Source organism: Hyaena hyaena, unplaced genomic scaffold, assembly GCF_003009895.1.
Source record: "Hyaena hyaena isolate Hyena2069 unplaced genomic scaffold, ASM300989v1 scaffold_0, whole genome shotgun sequence".
Taxonomy (NCBI): Eukaryota; Metazoa; Chordata; class Mammalia; order Carnivora; family Hyaenidae; genus Hyaena; species Hyaena hyaena.
This window is the reverse complement of record NW_024080632.1, coordinates 295,465-314,054: the sequence shown is the minus strand read 5'-3', so window position 1 is coordinate 314,054 and position 18,590 is coordinate 295,465. Positions and strand designations below refer to the sequence as shown.

The 18,590-nt window shown below is 46.0% G+C and overlaps 1 protein-coding gene across 1 annotated transcript in view; it reads right to left on the bottom strand.

Annotated features, from left to right (window-relative positions):
- LOC120219849 (basic proline-rich protein-like) overlaps positions 1 to 18,590 on the bottom strand; it is a 36,518-nt gene that overhangs the window by 1,018 nt on the left and 16,910 nt on the right. The window contains exon 4 of the mRNA XM_039216766.1: positions 56 to 276. Within this exon, the coding sequence (XP_039072697.1) occupies positions 56 to 276 (221 nt within the window). The remainder of the gene's footprint in view (positions 1 to 55; positions 277 to 18,590) is intronic.

The following is an 18,590-nucleotide window of genomic DNA, read 5'->3' as shown; positions in this document are numbered from 1 at the left end:
CCCCCCCCCCCCCCCCCCCCCGATCTCAGGTGTTTCCAGAGTGGGGAAGCCGAACCTGGGACCGGGCGATCGGCGAGAGGGCTGGCCGCCCCGGGAGCGCCCGTGCGGGGCTGGTCCGGCCGGGATGGGGGGATCCCGCCGGGGGCGGCGGGGAGCAAGCCTGGCGGGCCCTGAGAGTCCGGGGGCCGCCCCGGAGTTGGGGAGGGGGCGTGCCGAGGGGAAAGTCCCGCTGGTTGTCCCCGCTGGCTTCGTGTGCCCCCGGGTCAGACTGCGGTTCTGCGGCAGGGCGTCCCAGCCCTAAACTGGGGGGCCCTGCCCTGCCCCCAGCCCCGTCCATCAGCGCCCACAGATGGTGGCGCGGACCGCCCCCTAGTGGGGCTCCACGCCCCTCTGGCGGTTCGGGATGAGGAAACAGGGTTTTGCGCCCTCTCGTTCCCAAACAGGAGGTCCCCGAGAGCCGATCCTGGCCCACGAAGGAAGGCACGCCCACAGTGCTGGGATCTCTCCGCAGGCACCTGAGATTGATCTCCAGGCAATTTGGGGTTCCTGGTGGAGGCTGTGGGACCCGGGCTGGCGTCTGGGGGAGGTGGGTGCGAGTGCTCCTGGACAGAATTGAACTTCCACCTCTCCATAGCAGAAATGCACAGACTCTTGCAGTGGAGGGAATTTAATTAGCACCTAATGTTATGCCCAGATCGCGATCTCCCCAAAATCCCAAGACCACCAAGGAGTCCGAGTCACGGACGCAAAAGCAAAGGGAGTTTATTCGGGCTCGAGCTCGGGCTCCCGGACCTCACCAACGCAGTGGATCCGAGCTGACAGCCCCAAGCAAAGGCACAGTAGGGTTTTTATGGGGTTTGTGACGGGGCAGTTACAGAAATTGTGGCAGGGGAACAGTGATCCAATCATAATTATTCGACATCATTGACAGCAGGTTTAACCGTACACATTATCTAGAGTATTCCTTACTTTTGGTGGGATCCACTTACAACATCTAGAGTACCTTTAAATTCAGCCAAACACAGAGCGAGCCTAGGGTCTTGTTCAGTGACTAACGGGTTAACCTTAACATTAGGTAACAGGGTCCTATCTATAGTTTCTATCTCCAGGCCTCTCCCTCAGTAATGTGGAGGGTCCTGCCTTGGGCAATGTGTAACTGCCTGATAGTTTCCTGGAAGCTGAAACTTAGGCTTTCTAGTTTAGAGGGGAAACTTAAAGCCTGTCATGGAGTCAGTTTGGTTTAGACATGTGTACTTACACTAGCACAGCTTCTAGAAGGTTCCAGAGGAGCTCAGCTGCTATTATCTTGCTCTTTTTATTCTGCGCAAGTGGCATCGGGTGGCCGCATGGATTCGGCGACTGCAGAGCAGCGAGAGGATGGAGGGGAGGGTCAGCCTCGGAAGGGCATCGGGAGCCCTTCCCGCAGCACCCAGGCTCCTGGGGATTCTTGGGTCCGGCCAATTTCCAGGGAGAATGGTGCCCACTTTGGGTTGAAGGATCCGCAAGTGGCACTTCTGAGCGCCCGGGACCCTGGTGGCTAACTCCATTCTGCAGGTGCCTCCTGCCCCCTCGCAGGCAGCTGCTCGGTTCCCTTTTACAGGATGCGCTGACTTCTGAAAATCAAGGGCACACCCTAAGAACCACTTCTTTCCATGAGCCTTTCCACCTAAAGCTGGCCTCTAAATGCAATGGAAGGGGCATTGCTAAATGACATTTAAAAGTGGGCTTGGGGGGCACTTCGGTGGCTCAGTCATTTAAGCGTTTGACTTCAGCTCAGGTCATGATCTCAAGGTTGGTGAGTTCGATTGCGAGTCAGGCTCTAGGCTGACAGCTGGGGTCCTGGAGCTGCTTCAGATTCTGTGTCTCCCTCTCTCTCTGCCCCTCCCCTGCTCATGCTCTGTCTTTCGCTCTGTCTCTCAAAAATGAATAAACATTAAACATAATACTTGGTTTTGCTTTCCCGAGTCACTCACTACGCAGAGCCAGAAATTCCCCGGAAATCCCTCTTCTTTGAAGCTGCATGTTCTTACACTAACAACACCCCGGTTTTCACAAACATTCTCTCTACTGTTTAAAAATAGCCCCCTTTCTCCTGGGAGCCCCAGGTACTCCCCGGTGGGATGGGGGTGTGGGTGAAGGTATATTTCCTTTCTGTGAACTTGACTAGGCAAACCAGGTCCCCAGGGCCAGTGCAGAAGGTTGGTGGGTCAGTGAATAGTGACGGAGCGTGGGCTCTTTTAGGTGGTGCGGTCCTGGAGGTCTTTGGGGAGGCGGACTTCGGAATAGGAACAGGACTGAGGAGGAGGAGAGATGGGTACTTGGAGGATCTGTTCAGTGGGGGCACAGCTAGAGAAAGGGAATCAACCTGCTGCCTGGAGGAACACGAAGAGGGGCAGGTGGTGGAGAGGAAGGTCAGGGGTCAGGGGAAGTGAGAGCTGGAAGTGGGCACGGGAGCCCCACAGATCTGATGGACACCTGAGGCTGGGGTCCCCCCCTGGAATCCATTCTCCCTTGACCTTCCTCACTGTAGAAACCCTGGAAAGCTCAGCACAGTAACTACTGTATTTTCTAACTTCTTTGCATCCGATAGGGATGAGCCTATGAGTAACTTATGTGTCGCCGTTTGTGGTGCCTGAAATTTTCTTGGTGTGTTTTTAATGGAAGGAGATGTGCCTTGCTATTTTCTGGTGGCCAGGACACGGACATAATGGCTGGAACCCCCACATCTGTCTTGGATCATGAGGTGACCTCAAGAAGGGAAGCTTCACACAGTAGAGCAACCAGAGGTCTCTGACGCAAGTCCTGGGCTGATCGCCTCTACGCTTCCCTGCCGCGACCAAGAAATACATTTCTTTCCGATCTCAGGCTGTGCACTGGGCGGAGGGGCGGGGGGGGGGGGGGGGGGGGGGGGGGGGCAGTGGGCTTCTGAGATTCACAGCGGAACCTTATCCTGTGTGATAAAGCAAGACAAAAACGAACCCTTCACATTCTATTCTGATGTAGAGGAAGGGTTTGGAGGGTTTTAAGACAAGGGATGGCATGGCTTACTTCGTTTTTTTTAAAGGCCCTCTCTGGCTGCTTGCAGAGATTAGATAGTAAGCTTCCAAGAGGAGAAGTGGAGCAGCGGGTTGAGGGCTCTGGCTACCCAGCCGAAGACACCGGTTGGGGTAGCTGATGGCGAAAGTAGTGTAGGTGATACTTGGGGTGGATTTATGCTCCGTGTACATTGCTTTATCAGATGTGCGGATTTTTTAAAATTTAGCTTTTTGGAGAAATACTTTATATGCAGTAAAGCACACTCATGTTCAATGTATAGTTAGAATCATTTCAATAAATATAAATACCTATGTGACAGTCAAGATATAGAGGGGCACCTGGGTGGCTCAGTTGTTGAGGCGTCCGACTCTTGATTTCAGCTCAGGTCATAGTCTCACAGTTGGTGAGCCTGAGCCCCGCGTCAGGCTCTGTGCTGACAGTGCAGAGCCTGCTTGGGATTCTCTTTCTCTCTCTCTCTCTTTCCGTCTCTCAAAATACATAAATAAAAATTTTGAAAAAGATCTAGAACATTCCAAAAAAAGATCTAGAACATTCATCAAAATTTGTTCTTCTTCCTTCCTGGTCTGTGCATGCAGGAACTGTGTGCCCAGGCAAACACTAGTTTTTGGTTGCGTTGTGTTTTCATTAGAAACTGGATATGTCCTTTCTAGAATATTCTATCAGTATTTTCATGCATCACGATGGGTCTGGTTTCTTGCAAATGCCATGAGATTCACACATGACTACACGACCCTGTAGTCTAGTCCTTTTTTTTTTTTTTTTTTTTAGTGCTGAGTGGTATTTTATTGCTGGGATGGATATACCTCCACTTGTCTATTTCCTCAGCGATGACTGATGCTGGGATTGTTTCCAGGCTTTGACTATTGTGGGCAAAGCTGCTACCAACATTCGTGTGCAGGCCTCTTTGCTAAGAGCAGAATTGCTGGGTGTTTGCTAAGTGCAGGTTTAAGCTATAAGGAGATACAAGGCTTTTTGGCAAGTTGGTCTCACTGTTTTACATTCCCGCTGATGATTTTTGAGACATCTTGCTCCTCATTCTCACCAACCCTTTGTATTATGAGTCTTCTAAATTCTGCCCCTGATTTACGGAGCCCTGACTGGGTTCCCCCAGCTGACATGCGTGGAGGAAAAGCCACGTTTGCCAGCAGACTGGGTGGCCCCGCACCGAGGCTCGAGGTGCAGGGAGGGGCTCTTGAGCGAGATTTCTGGGGAAGCCTTTAAATTGGACATGGTCTCTCCCCAAGAAGGAAGCACAGGAGAGTGTCCCCTGTGGGAGAGGCATCACCTCAGCTACACAGCATGTGAGTGGCTCCACCCCTGCCCTCCCCCACCCCCCACTACGGGATGGGCTTCCCACCATCCTGGTGATTTGAAGTCCTCTGTAGATGTCGCCGGTGGCTCCTGGGTTCTTGGGGTCCTCAGCTTCGTGGTTCATTTTCAGAGCACATCTTCTTTCTCTCTTTTTAAATTTTTTGGGGCACCTGGGTGGCTCAGTCGGGTAAGCGTCTGACTTCGGCTCAGGTCATAATCTCGTGGTTCGTGGTTCAAGCCCCGCGTGGGGCTCTGTGCTGACGGCTCAGCCTGGAGCCTGCTTCAGATTCGGTATCTCCCCCTCTCTCTGACCCTCCCCTGCTCATGCTGTCTCTCTCTCTCTCTCTCAGAAATAAATAAAACATTAAAAAAAATAAAAACAATTGTTTTAAGTTTATTTATTTTGAGAGAGAGAGCACAGGCAGGAGAGGGGCAGAGAGAGGAGAGAGAATCCCAAGCAGGCTCTGCACCGGCAGCACAGAGCCCAACGTGGGGCTTGAACTCACAAACTGTGACATCATGACTTGAGACGAAATCAAGAGTCAGATGCCTAACTAACTGCGGTTCCTTTTTTTGTGTTTCATTTTCATTTTTTGAAGTTCCCCATGAAGGTCTGGGAATGAATTCCTTTGGGGCAGGTAGCCGATCTTGCTCTAAGATTTTTTGTAGTAAGGTTTTGGTGGATCCTGCGGCCACAGCCCCAAGGTTCAGATGCCTTAGCCTGATTTATCGAGTCATGGCGAAGAAGACCTGAGAACGGAAAAGGTCCTCTGTGCGACCTGAGTCGTGGCGGCTCAGAGGAAGCAAAGTGAGTGGCAGAGGAGGGAATAGAAATCCATCTAAATGCACCACAAATTATCATCAAACAAATAACACCTTAAACACACTTGTGGCCTGCCAGATTTCCACAGAGATAATTTATATATGGATCTTGTAATTTGGTGGCAGTTCCCAGAAGGAATGTGGCATTTCAAACCGAAGGAAGTTCAGAATTGATGTAGTTCATTGGTAAACCACTTGTTTCCCTGACTCAGTTTCCAAGCGTTCCATTCATAATTTTGTCTTTTTTCTTTTTCTTCCTTTCCGCTTTCGGGGTGGAGAGCCAGAGGGTCGACAGACAGAGACTTTACTCACCACAACCATAGCTACCTGGGACCCTTCCTGTAAGATGCACAGAAACTTAGATCAGGGGTCCTTTTCTTAGATCAGGGATCGGAAAACTACAGCTGTGCCAAATCCGGCCCATCGTCTGTTTTGTAAATAAAGTTTTATCAAAACACAGCCACACATTTTCATTTAGTATCTTCTACAGCTGCTTTCCTGCTGTGTTTATGACAGAGTCTTCACGTTCTTTTTCTTCTTTTTCAATCTTTAAAGGATTTGGGTTCTTTGGTGATAAGCACACAGTAAGTGCTGATGAGTACTTGTTTAACGAGAGAATCTGTGAGTGTGTGAGTGCGTGAGAAATTGGCTGGAACATCACCCGTGGGGGGTTGTGCAGTGAGGGCTCTGTTCTTGCCGACACCAACAAATCTGGTCTGGGGCTGTGTTCCGTCTGCCTTAGAAGATCTCTCCCAGTGAGTAAGTGACTGAGGTTCAGTGGTCAAAGCTTTCTAAGTAGATAGCCACTGGTCAAGAACTAGATCATTCCAAATTCAATATTTTCTTTTTCTTTTTTAATTTTTTTTTAATGTTTTATTTATTTCTAGGAGAGAGAGACAGCGTGAGCAGGGGAGGGTCAGAGAGAGAGGGAGTCACAGACTGAAACAGGCTCCAGGCTCTGAGCTGGCAGTCAGCACAGAGCCCGACGCGGGGCTCGAACCCACGAACCGCAAGATCATGACCTAAGCGAAAGTTGGACGCTTAACCGACTGAGCCACCCAGGCGCCCCCCAAATTCAATATTTTCATTCTCAGCCCCAATGCTCCATCACCGTCACTGAGAAAGGATTTCCTCATACAACTTTGTTATACACGAGGACTTTTGGAAACCTGCCCAGTCCCGGTGAACATCCCCGAAGCCTCAGTCGCAAAACCATGGAGAAGGCACGAGATTTGTGTCCCATTTGGCATGGCATCAGCTGCAGTTAGTAGAATGCCACCCGAAAGTGGCTGAAATGGTAGGACTTAATTCTGTTTCATAACAGAAATTCCTGAAGTGGTTGGACCCTCGGTCTGTTAGTCCGGCGGCGCAGCAGAGTCCTCCAGAATGTTCCTGTTTCCCACTCCATGGTGCGCAGGCCACCGGCTGTCATTCTCCAGCTTTGTTTCCTCATGATCACAAGAGAGCTGCGTCTCCTCCAGACGTCACAGACTCGCCCAGCTCATCCGAAGGCGGGCAGGGAGATGTTCCTCGTCATGTCTGTCTCCACCAGGGAAGACCACCTTTCCACAAACCCTTCATCAGTCTTCCCCTCAGGTCCCGGCTGATCCACCGTGGGTCCTGGCTTCAGAGGGTTTTGGTCAGGTGCATATTTGACATTTTTAGGACTCAGAGCTGGGAGCACTGGGAGCAGGCAGTGTTGCTGAGGATGGGGTGTGAGTGACTGCTGGGCAGGTAGCCAATAGTCTTCCTCTTTCCAGAGGTTGTTTCAGTTTGGTTCCCCGTATGTCACTGGGGCCCTGTGTGTTTGTGTCCCCAGTGGAAGACTCCCTGTGGGGTGCTGGGGCGCTGGCCAGGCGGGCTCTGTCCAGTGGCTGCCACTCGGGCTGCGCTATGGAGCTCAATCAAAGAAGGGACTTGGGCTCTTGTGCAGATGGAGACGTGCAGGGGGCTGGTACGAGGGACGTCGGGATGCAGGTGCCTGAGAGGCGTCCTTGGCAACCAGTCCCTTGTCTTCCCTGGCATCACCTCCAGCAGGATCTTCCCTCCTGGTGACAAGCTGGCCGTCAGCAGCTCCCCATGTCCATCCCGCCTTTGCAGTCACTTCGGGGAGGACGCGGCTCTTCCCCGTCAGGGCCACTGGCTCTGTTTGGCCTGCCCGACATCACGGACCCACCAGAGCCCATCACTGGCCAGCCCACCCCAACGACACAGGCTTAGAGCGTGGGAGACGTTCTGGGGGATGGATGCTGGGATGGGGCGGGGGGAGAAACGAGAGAGGCCAGACCATCACCATAGTCTTTCTGTCCCAGATATTGTGCCTCAGGAGTCCACATGAGGTTTTCTATCTCTACGCCCTCAGGAAATACTGTCTGGGTCCACGATAATAAAGTCTGGATTTTGCATAGGGCATATATTTTCTTCAACTATTTGATCAAGTGGTGATGTTTTCAAACCCAAAGAACAACACAGATGGTGTTTGTCACATTTGTGAGGATAATTCTGCGTTCTTTTTTGAGAAGATTGGAAAGATCGCATGAGAAAAAAAGGCATTATACAACCACAGTTACATCGTTAGGAGGAAAAGTTCTCACATGTCCCGCCTCTTCCTCCTCTCTTGCCTTTCTCCCCGGTTCCTCTTTTCGTCTTGCTGGCGGTGCTGGAAACGCAGAAATGTTTGCTTTGGGACGACAGCACGTGCCTGTCCAATACCCCTGTCAAATCCATTCCATAATATTAATAAATATTGCTCCTTTTATCCCCTTTGTCGAATTATGCTATCAAATGAGATGTTAAATGCAGGCTCATGGGATGTGCTTGATGGTTGACAAAATGAATATATGAATATATTCCTAAAGAAAAAACCATCCTGCAGAAGCTGTAATCTCTGAATTGTGACAACCTTGGGTAGAATCGTCTTAATAGAACGTAACACACAAACTGCCTGAAATACTGTGATAAGAATTTTTGAAGCTGTTAAATGCAAAGACCCAGTGCACAGGGTTAGAAAGGCAGAAAAAGGCTTCATTTGAAATATTTTAATGAACACGCATTGTGAGGAAATGTGAGTAAATGAAGATGAAAACCACGTGATTATAAAGAAAAATAAGCAAAAGAAAAAAAAAAAGAAAAGAAAAAGAAGCAATAAAAAAAAAAAGTGTTCTAACAGCTAATCCCAGGGAAATGGAAGTCAGCTAACAGATTCCCTTGCATGGGAACTAGATACATCCAGAGAGCTTGGCAGTGGAGTTTTCCCTTAAATGACCATTGCTGTACTCATTTTATGCGTACACTTGGGTATACCTAGGGATGGCGTTCCTTAAGTGTATGTGGATCTTGAGCTGATCCACAGATGCACAGACCTGCAGTTTCAAGGACTGCCCCAGCTCTCATGCAGACTAGCGAGCATCACAAGAAATGCTTGTGATTTACTTCTGCCATTGCTTGGGGTGATGTGTTAGTCAGCGATAGCTAACCGACACCCCTACCTGGAGCTCTACCTTCTCTTCAGTCATTTGACCTTTCACTATTGATACTAAATATTTAGAAACAGCTTACATATTACGTCATCCTGTTTCCTAGCTTCATTAGTATATGATTTAAATCCACATCACTAATAACTTGGAAGATATAAAAAGTCTCAAATCAAATGATAAGGATCAGAACCACAATGAGTGGGATGAAAAGGTCACTGGATGACTTTAATGGCAAAGTAGATACTGGTCGGGGGCGCCTGGGTGGCTCAGTTGGTTGAGCGTCCAACTTCGGCTCAGGTCATGGTCTCACGGTTCTTGAGTTCGAGCCCCATGTCGGGCTCTGTGCTGACAGCTCAGAGCCTGGAGCCTGCTTCAGATTCTGTGTCTCCCTCCCTCTCCATCCCTCCTCCACTCGCACTCTGTGTCTCTCTCTCACAAAGATAAATAAACATTTAAAAAATCAAAAAAAGATACTAGTAAATTTGAACACATGGTGATAGAAAGTATTGGAAATAAAACAGAAAGCATGTATATGTATAAAATGTTTTATATATAGATTTATATTTTACATATATATTTTATACACATACACTTTTTCTGTCTTATTTGGGTTTATATACACATATATGTGTGCGTGCGTGCATATATATGTATGTAAATGTTCTATATATAAACTAAGTTATGCAACTCTGGAGAACTTCCTGAATATGATTACCGCCAGTACAGTCGTGCTTTCTTTCTCTGGACGAAAGGCATGAATAACTGTAGTTTGCCATCAACAGCTTGTGTCGTCCAAACTGGATGTCCGTGATGGCGGGATGCTTTCTGGAGCTCTCTGCACCTTCCTGTCTGAAACCCAGTGCCCTTTGTTGTTTAACTAACTAGCCAAGGTCAGGAGTGGTATTTGTGTTTCAGAATTGGGTTTTTCCTCTATAAAGCTAATTGCCCCGCATGGGGATCTCAGCACGTCCCTCCCGCCTTAAAGATAGTAAGGTGAGAACTTAGCTCTTCTATACTGAGAATGGCAGAATGTAATTGAATTATTATTATCAGTTAAAGAAAGCATCTGTTTGATGGCTCTTTCAAACCTACTGTGAGCCGGAAGAGTTGACTCACATCTTACTTGGGTAACAAGTGGGTTTTCATTGGTGGAAGAGTATTTTTTTAATGTATATTCACCGTCCACCAATGTTCATGACACTTGTAGTCTGAGTGGCTGCATTTGCTCATCAATATTACCATCATGGGAATAGATGGTAATGGGGTGTGTTTCTAATATGATGGGCATCTCAGAACCCTGTTCCTGTCCCTTTTTAATTTTTTTAATGTTTATTTATTTTTGAGAGGCAGAGACAGAGCATGAGCAGGGGAGGGGCAGAGAAAGAGACACAGAATCTGAAACAGGCTCCAGGCTCTGAGCTGTCAGCACAGAGCCCGACACGGGGCTCGAACCCACAAACCGTGAGATCATGACCTGAGCTGAAGTCGGACGCCCAACCGACTGAGCCACCCATGCGTGCCTCCTGTCCCTTTTTTAAAGACAAGGACTCTCTTGATTGTTTATTGATGGTCCTTTCTTCCACCCGAGTATATGTCACATTTCTGATGATCAGTCTTCTCTGCGCGTTATTGTGATTAACTGGTCTTGGGGGACCCATGACTGTGATTTCATGGGATAACCAACAGGAGAGATGCTCAGTTCCTCTAGGCAGAGACACTAACATCTCAGCTATTCCTTATCAGAAAGAAAAATTTTAGTCACAACCTGCCTAAAACTTCTGGAGGGATGTAATAGAAGGGATAATGAATCCAAGGCTGTTTATCTCTTTCTCCTTTGGTCACAGATAAACACTCATTAGTACCCATTCATTAAAATGTCCCAGTGTTCATGGTAAATCATATTACCCAGAAAGAAAGTGTGCTCCTCTGCCGGCACTGGTGATCTCCTGGCCTGATCTCAGAAAGCCTTGCACAGAAGAGACACCAGAGCTGGTGGTGTTAGGTTTGCGCCTAAAACTTTCTTTGACTCGTCTAACAGGCTGACTGTCTTCCAGATCCGTGGTCAGGTCACCTTTATTTTTTCAAGTAAAAAATTGTATATATTTAAGGTGTACAACATGATTACATATTATATATATGTATTATATTTGTAGTGAGCTGGTTACTACAGTTGAGCTAATTGATGCATCTCCTGATATCGTTTCCCATTTTCTATGTGTGTTGAGGCCATCTGCAGTCTACCCTCTAGAAAACTCCGTGTTCAATGCAGTATTGCTAACTATAGTCATCATGCTACACGTTAGATCTCTAGGCTTATTCGTCTTTGAGGTACCGAATGGGTCAAGGGCTAGATTTGACTTCCTTTGTGTGTGCGGTATCTCCTTTAAATAGTGGAGTCAAATTTTCTTTTAGGCTCAGATACCACATTTTGTGATAGTAATGTGTCTTTGAGTTTTGACCCTTTTAAAAACCTTATAAGTAAGCTCTGCCTTGTGGACCCATGCCACCCATAAAGCCTGTGTTCCTCACAGGCCTGATATGTTGGTGTTATTTAGTCACTGTGTGTTGAATTAAAAGCATTATGCTGTTCATTATCAGCAACAGTCGGAGCATGCATCAGTTGTCAGTTTGCTGTGTGACCTCAGGTTCACCAGCAGTGTTGCTGGGGCACAACTGCGTTCTTGTAGGAGGCAGTCAATTGCCCTGAGCATGGTCTTGGACATCAGATTATCAAGTTCACTTCCAGGCAAGACTGCGAGAGTGTTAGTTCAATGCACCCAATTAGTAATACGTCTCAAGGGCATGGTGTAATTACTTATTTTCCTAAATAACACAGACATGCTCCGACTTAATTACAATAGTTTCACTGGGAAATAGAATTGTGGTAATTTCCAAGTTAGTATATCTCATTAATGAGATTTGCTAAGTCTTATTGGCGTTTCTGTGAAATGCCTTTATGTTTCAAATCATTTTCTAAATTGCTAATGTCATCTGTAGAAGAAGAAAACATTTCCAGATTTTCTCCTGGAGGTGAAATCTGTGTGCTGCAGAACAGTCTCTGGTTGAACCATCCAAGGGGCAAAGCTTTCCTGAGCAAACAAAAGAAAGCAAGAAATAAGTATAATCTTTCCCAGGTGTGTTTGACATCCACCATTAAACATCCATACAGTAGGAATATTTTTCACCAGGAGTCTGGAAAGCAGAACCTACCAAGATCCAAGAGTCTTAAATTTGAGATCTAGCTCTGGCCCTGGGGATGTCCATAACCTTAGACGAGTTACTTCATTGCTCTTTTCCAGCTTGCTCACCTGTAAGATAAATGTGCCATTCATTTACTGAGTAACTACTATGTGCCAAGCACTGTACTACACTTTAGGAAAACAGCAGCTCATGCGGGAGGCAAGATTCCTAATTTTTGGGTTGTTTTATTCTAGCAGAAAAGACAACAGATGCAGATGAATAAATAAACAAGTAATTAAGCTAAGGATAATTTGACGATGCAAACAATTGGATAATGTAATTGAAGTAGCCTGGAGGAAGTGAGGTAGCTTTGAGAAGGTCAGGGAGAGCTTCTCTTGAGTGGCAATTTGAATAGCACAGAGTTAGCTATACAAATTTTGGAGTAAGAACATAGCAGGCAGGCAGAGTGGCATAACTCCCTGAGGTGGAAACTTACTGATTCTTAAACACCATTAGCCATAAATTGCAGTGATTTCTGCTCTTTCCACTTCCAGTAAGCAGTATGTGGTATCCAGTGTTCTTTACTCTCATTGGCTGGATTTAATTGTCCTCATTTAATTTTGCTTTACCTTTCGCTCAATGTATCTCATCATTCACTGAATATGTCTAACTAATTACACATTTCTCTGACCCCTCCCCAGATTCCTGGAACATATTTCCACCATCCCTAGTCCAAAGTACCCCTCTTCCTTGCTCCCCAATGTGACCAGCCAGTTGACAGGAAAGCATGGAGGAACAAGAAAGTCCTGCGGCTCAGACCTCATGGATTGCTATATGTAGATGCTCTTGGGTCACCAGCAGTCGTCTGGAAAACATCCAGTTTAAATTTTGTCATTCATCTAGTACTTGCAGCAAGGTATGGCCATGAAATGCCCCAGCACTTCTTGAATGCTACTAGCATCTTCGGATGAAGATGACTAGAACAAAGCAGACAATGCCTATAGCACACGCTGATCAGGTGAAGCCTTGGCTCTGATGGAATTCAGGAAGTGATGAGGGGTCTTCCTAGTATCTAGACAAACATCCACCAGTGACTATGCCCATTTCAACTCTGTGCACTCCTAAGCAGTCAGCTAGAACTAGGCACGGCTTCTGGTTGTCATCACTCTGTACCAAGTGCCAGCAGGTCCATGATTTAAAAAAAAAAATGCTTCAGTGGCAAGACAGTTACTATGGGTTGACCTTGAAAAAGGCATCTCAACTTTGTGGACCCCTTAAAATAGGAGTCCATAACAGAATCTACTCTGCAGGGTTTTATGATTCAGATGCAGCGTGCCAAGTGGTGAACACAGCCCCAACAGAGGACACCTGTGGTCATCACCAATGTCATTGTCATCATGCACATCAGTTGTCACCTCCACTGGCACCTTTTCAGTAAAGCGTTCTGTGATCACCCTATTTATAATAACAACCCTCGTCTTCACTCTTTATCCCTCCTTCCTTCTTTATGTGGCTTCTTTGCATTTATTACCATCTTGCATGTTGTCTATTTATTTGATTAACGGTCTGTTTCACTTTTAAAAAAATAAGCTGCGTGCTCATAGGGACCTCGTTTTCCTCTAGGAAGTGCTTGTGTCCAGGCAAGTGCCTGGCATCCAGTTGGTTCTCAGTGAGTACTGGCTGATTAAACAAAGCAACCTTCTCCCAGGCTGTTGTGCCTGCAGCATGTGGCTACGGTTGAGCTTTACGGACTGGCCATGGGTTGGGTCAATAATGCAGAGAATCTTTAGCTCTTCTCAGCATGCCCTCAGCTGCAGAATGAGCTGAAAAGGAATTTGGATCACTCTTTTAGACTGCCATCTCATGGACAAGCCAGCTTCCACCTTTTTTTTTTTTTATTATTATTCTGAGAGAGAGATCAAGAGAGAGAGAAAGAGAGCGTGAGCAGCGGAGGGTCAGAGAGAGAGGGAGACACAGAATCTGAAACCGGCTCCAGGCTCTGAGCTGTCAGCACAGAGCCCGACGCGGGGCTCGGACCCACGATCCTGGGTTCAGATCATGATCTGAGCTGAAGCTGGATGCTTAACCAACTGAGGCACTCAGGCACCCTTGCTTCCACCTTTTTTTTTTTTTTTTTTAATAGCACCATATGGAAAGTCCTTCCGATGGCTAAGCACTCTGTAGATGGAGGGTATTACGTTATTGCATGACAGGACCTGGAGCACCATACTGTGACCCCAGGGCGGCCTGCCACCTTCTTGGTCTCTGCTGAGCTCAGATTAAGCGAAAACCGTAGCAGACGCAGGCAGGAGAGATGCAGCCTTTGTGAGATAATGAACTTCCTCTATTCCACGCGAAGGGGGATGTTAGGAATCACCTAGAATCTTGAATTCCGCTCAGGGGTTGATAAATCATCATTGAAAATGGAAAAAGAACAGCCAGGTGATGGATTGAAGCGGTGTTTAATGAGAGTTTTGGAAGCCTTGGTATGTGAATCACTAATCTGTGTCCTAAAGAGGGTGATTAATCAAAATCAAAAGCAATTAAAAACAATACTAAGTTTCTGGGTTTAATTTAATAATCATTTGCTGAATTTTGCCTGGTCCTGGATTCTCATTTGGAAGCCTTTTGTTTTTCTTACTTCAATCCATGAAATACACTGTCTTCTGAAGCCTGAGTTTATTTTCTTATAAATGACCTATTAGAAGGCAACAAAAAATGAAATAAGCCTAATTAATTTAACTTTTAGAAAGTAATGTTTTTACGGAGTAGCTGAGGGGAGTATTATCTAACACATTCACACGAATTTGTGTCTGTTGTGTGCTTCACGAGTATTAAGTGACTAGGTTCATGTTCCCTAGGCGGATTAATACTTGTGTTTTAATGGAAAACGGAGTTAATCAGAAAATTCCCTCCAGCAGCAAGGGATGTGTAGGTCACAGGAGACTGTCTTTGTAGATAATTAAAGTTCAGGTTCAGCCTTTTTTTTCCCCCAGAAATGTCTGATTGGATCATTTTTAATTTACAGTAAATATCAAAAGACTTGGCACCTGGGCTTCCCTCTTCTTTCCTGCTCTGTTTGCATGGGAGCTTTGTGGGCTTCTGGCTTCGTTACGCAACCCGAGGGACGCGAGCAATAATAATGCTAGTCATTATATAGAACCCTTCTGCTGTTCCATCTATATGAGACATCATGGAACATTTGTAGTGGATTGGGCACTGTGCTAAGGGCTTCATGGGGGCCATTCAGGCTTTCCAGTACCCATTTTATGGATGAATAAGCTGAGGCACTGAAAGACGAAGTTACACAGGCTGAGAGCTAGCAAGTAGCTGGGCTAGAGTTTATACTGGCAATAATAAACCATTAGACCAATTTACTGCGAGTAGGCACAGTAGGGATGGATAGCGAAGGGCTATTTGATAAAACCCCAGGCAGCAGAATTCAGACTCCTTGACCAAAAGAGAACAGAACGGTTTTTCCAGGTGCTCCGGGATTCCAGGTAGAAGCTGTTCTGCAGCTGGTGCCTTGTGGCCTTTGTTTCTAGCGCCTTATTGTGTCTTTGGATCCAGATGCTCAAGGGCTGTGCCTGGTGTCAGCGGCACGTGGACGGATACACAGTAAGGAGAGCACCTGAGCGGGAACCCGGCCGTGTCACAGACGCTGGAGAGAAGGTCAATGAGTAATTTGTTTCCTGCTCTGCTGCTCTGTGGCAGCGTGTTTGGAGGCCACCGTCAGCGTCTGGGCGCTTACCTTCTGCAGCGTGGCAATCCCCGTAGAAGGAGAAGGCTCAGAACGCTCCCCTCATCAGCCCCTAATGCAGGATGGGATCCTTTGCTGTGAGGACATGATTGTGACATTTGAAAGTACGTGAATGAAGTTTGACTTTTTAAAGATCAGTGATGTGTAGATGTGGAACTTCCTGATGTTGATGGCTGTTTTGAGGCTTTGTTGATTTTGTTCTTGGTGGAGGAAATACACACTTAGGTAATTGAAAGGGATGAGGCATCAGATTGGCAATTTGCTCTCATTTAGTTGAGGGGAAAAATAACTTCCTTTTTTAAAGTTAATTATTTAAATTGAGAGAGACAGAGGCAGCATGAGTGGGGGAGGGACAGAGAGAGAAGGAGAGAGAGAATTCCAAGCGGACTGCAGCGCAGAACCCGATATGGGGCCTGAACCCATGAAATCGTGAGATTGTGACCCAAGCCAAAACCAAGAGTCTAACGCTTAACCCACTGAGCTACCCAGGCGGGCATCCCTGATTTCTTGAGCTATACTTATATCTGTTGTATGACTTTGCGATTGTTTCAAACCTCCAAAAAAAGATGTATTCAAATTGCTCATTTAACTTCCCTCCAACATGTGTGAGTGGCTGAGCTCCTGCTGGAAATGCTCTCCTCCACACGTCTGTCCTTGTCCCCGGCACCAACGGGCTGCATAATCACACGCTTCTCCAGGCAGTGGCAGAGGCTTTCAGGAGCCCAGCAGAGTGAGAACACCCACAGTTTTCTTTCTTTCCTTTCTTTTTTTCATGAGGCAACATAAGATAGAAATGAGTGTGGGTCTACTAAGAAATCTGAGGCTCAGATGTGGGTCACCAGCACTTATGTCTCTTTCTTTTGGCCGAAGCAAGGCTCATGGTTGAATTCCAAGTCAAAAGGGCCTTTGATGGGACGAATGGCGTCTTCCCATGACAGCAGGTATAAGTGTGGAGGCTAATGATGCAATCCATCACGATGCTATAATTAGAGAGAGATGGGGTGCATAGGGCCTCCAGCAAGATGGCCACACCCCTGACCAACAGATACAGGGGAGAAGCTCATTAAATGAGGTAAGTGTGCCCAATGCCCAGCACAATGTTTGATCCATACTTAGCAACTAATATGTTAGTTCCTTTATTTTAATAACTTCCAATCACCAAAATGCATATTTCTTTCAAGAGCTGTTGGACCAAGAAAGTCTGAAAAAATATCTTAATTCTCCCTATCCCATTCCTTGCGATGATGAGAAAAAATTAATTTTTGTGTGTGTCTGTGCCAAGCAGATGGTTGGAGTTAAATGTCCCCAGAGCATGATGGTGTTTGCATCATTAATTAAAGTTTACTCAATAGCGCCTTCATAAATCTTGAGTATAGCGTAACTGCGAGGTGGCTTGGCTCTATGTTTGAGTTTTGGTATGGAAAAGTGCCATCTATCTGCCTACCTTCTAATTCAACCACAATGCATTTGAGTTAGGGTTTGAGAAGGTGAGTAATAAAAGTGGAGTGGAGAAATATGATAATATGAGTCTATTTTTAAAAAGCAAAAAAAGAGGAATCGTATTTGAAAGTAATTGCAAAAATTGATAGCTTGCTAATGCAGGCCTCGAAGCGAGTGGAGAGCTCTCCCTCCTAGGTGCCTCTGCTGTTTATAGCGCGATTTTTTTTCACACTGGCCCTGTTGATAGAGAGGAATCTGAGAAGTCAATCTAATTACATGCACCGTTTTAGGACTTGGAAATGATCTGTATGGAATGTAATAAAATTTAATCTTCTTCAGCCAAATTTATAGTTGCTGGTGGATGGGAGCTTGTCTTATGTGGAGGACTGGGTATATTTCAGAAGACAAGGCCTGCCCACTTACAATGGGACTCAAGAAACCATGACTTTAACTCCAATTTCCCACCTGGTCTATCCAAAACCCTCTGCAGCCAGCAGATGCTAATTTACTGCCTGACGGCCTGACCCCCTTATTGCCCATTGAGTTTGGAGTCAACCGTGAATTGACAACCAGCTTTTTAGAATTATATACATATCCATATTATATATAAATATAATATAAATATAAATGATGTATTATGCATATTTGTCTTATCTATCTATCTATCTATGTTAAATGATGTAAGAAACAAAGGAAAAAGGAAAAAGTCAATTTCCCTACTACTACGGCCCATTGACAAGTCCTTAAAACCGGCAGAATGATCTAGGAGCTCGGCTTCCTCAATGATGACACTTTGCTAAGGGCAAAAGGCAATCTTCCCTTACCATTCTCCCAACCTCCAGGATCCCATGAGTCTACTTTATCATATAAAAATTCCTCTGGAAATCTCCTTTCCGTCTACACCCCAAAATAAATGTTAGCAATCATCCTCCAAGCGAATGGTCCCTGATATACATCTGAAGGGTCTCATGGCTGAGGATTTACTGAACAGTGATAACTGACCTTTCCCTAACAAGAGCCAGCCCCCTCAGGGTCCTGGATACCTGTGGTGTCCGTAATCCCCTCCCAGCTTGGAAGTATATAATCAACCACCGTCTCACAACCCCTGCCATGGGCCCTTTCCCCATTAATAAAACCACCTTTTTGCCCCAAAGATATCTCAAGAAATCTTTCTTGGCCATCATCTCTCAACCCCAACATTTCCGCATTAATAAATATATAGAATTATATATACATTAGCAATTATATGGAACTATATAGAGAGAGTTCTGTAGAACATAAACATATGTATATAGCTATCATTTACAGGTGGCTGTCTGTATTATAAAATGTTTTAAATGTAATAAATGATGTTCCAATTTTTAAAAAATTTTTTGGGAAAACTGAGCCACCGAGATAGTGAAATAATGCAATTATTCTGATTTATGGGGTGCATTGTCTCTATCTCACCCAATCCAATCTCTTACCTTCTGCGAGAGAATTCTGAAAAATTATTTTGCTAAAATAAGTAACTCTCTAGTTCACCTGATTTATGTTTCTCAATA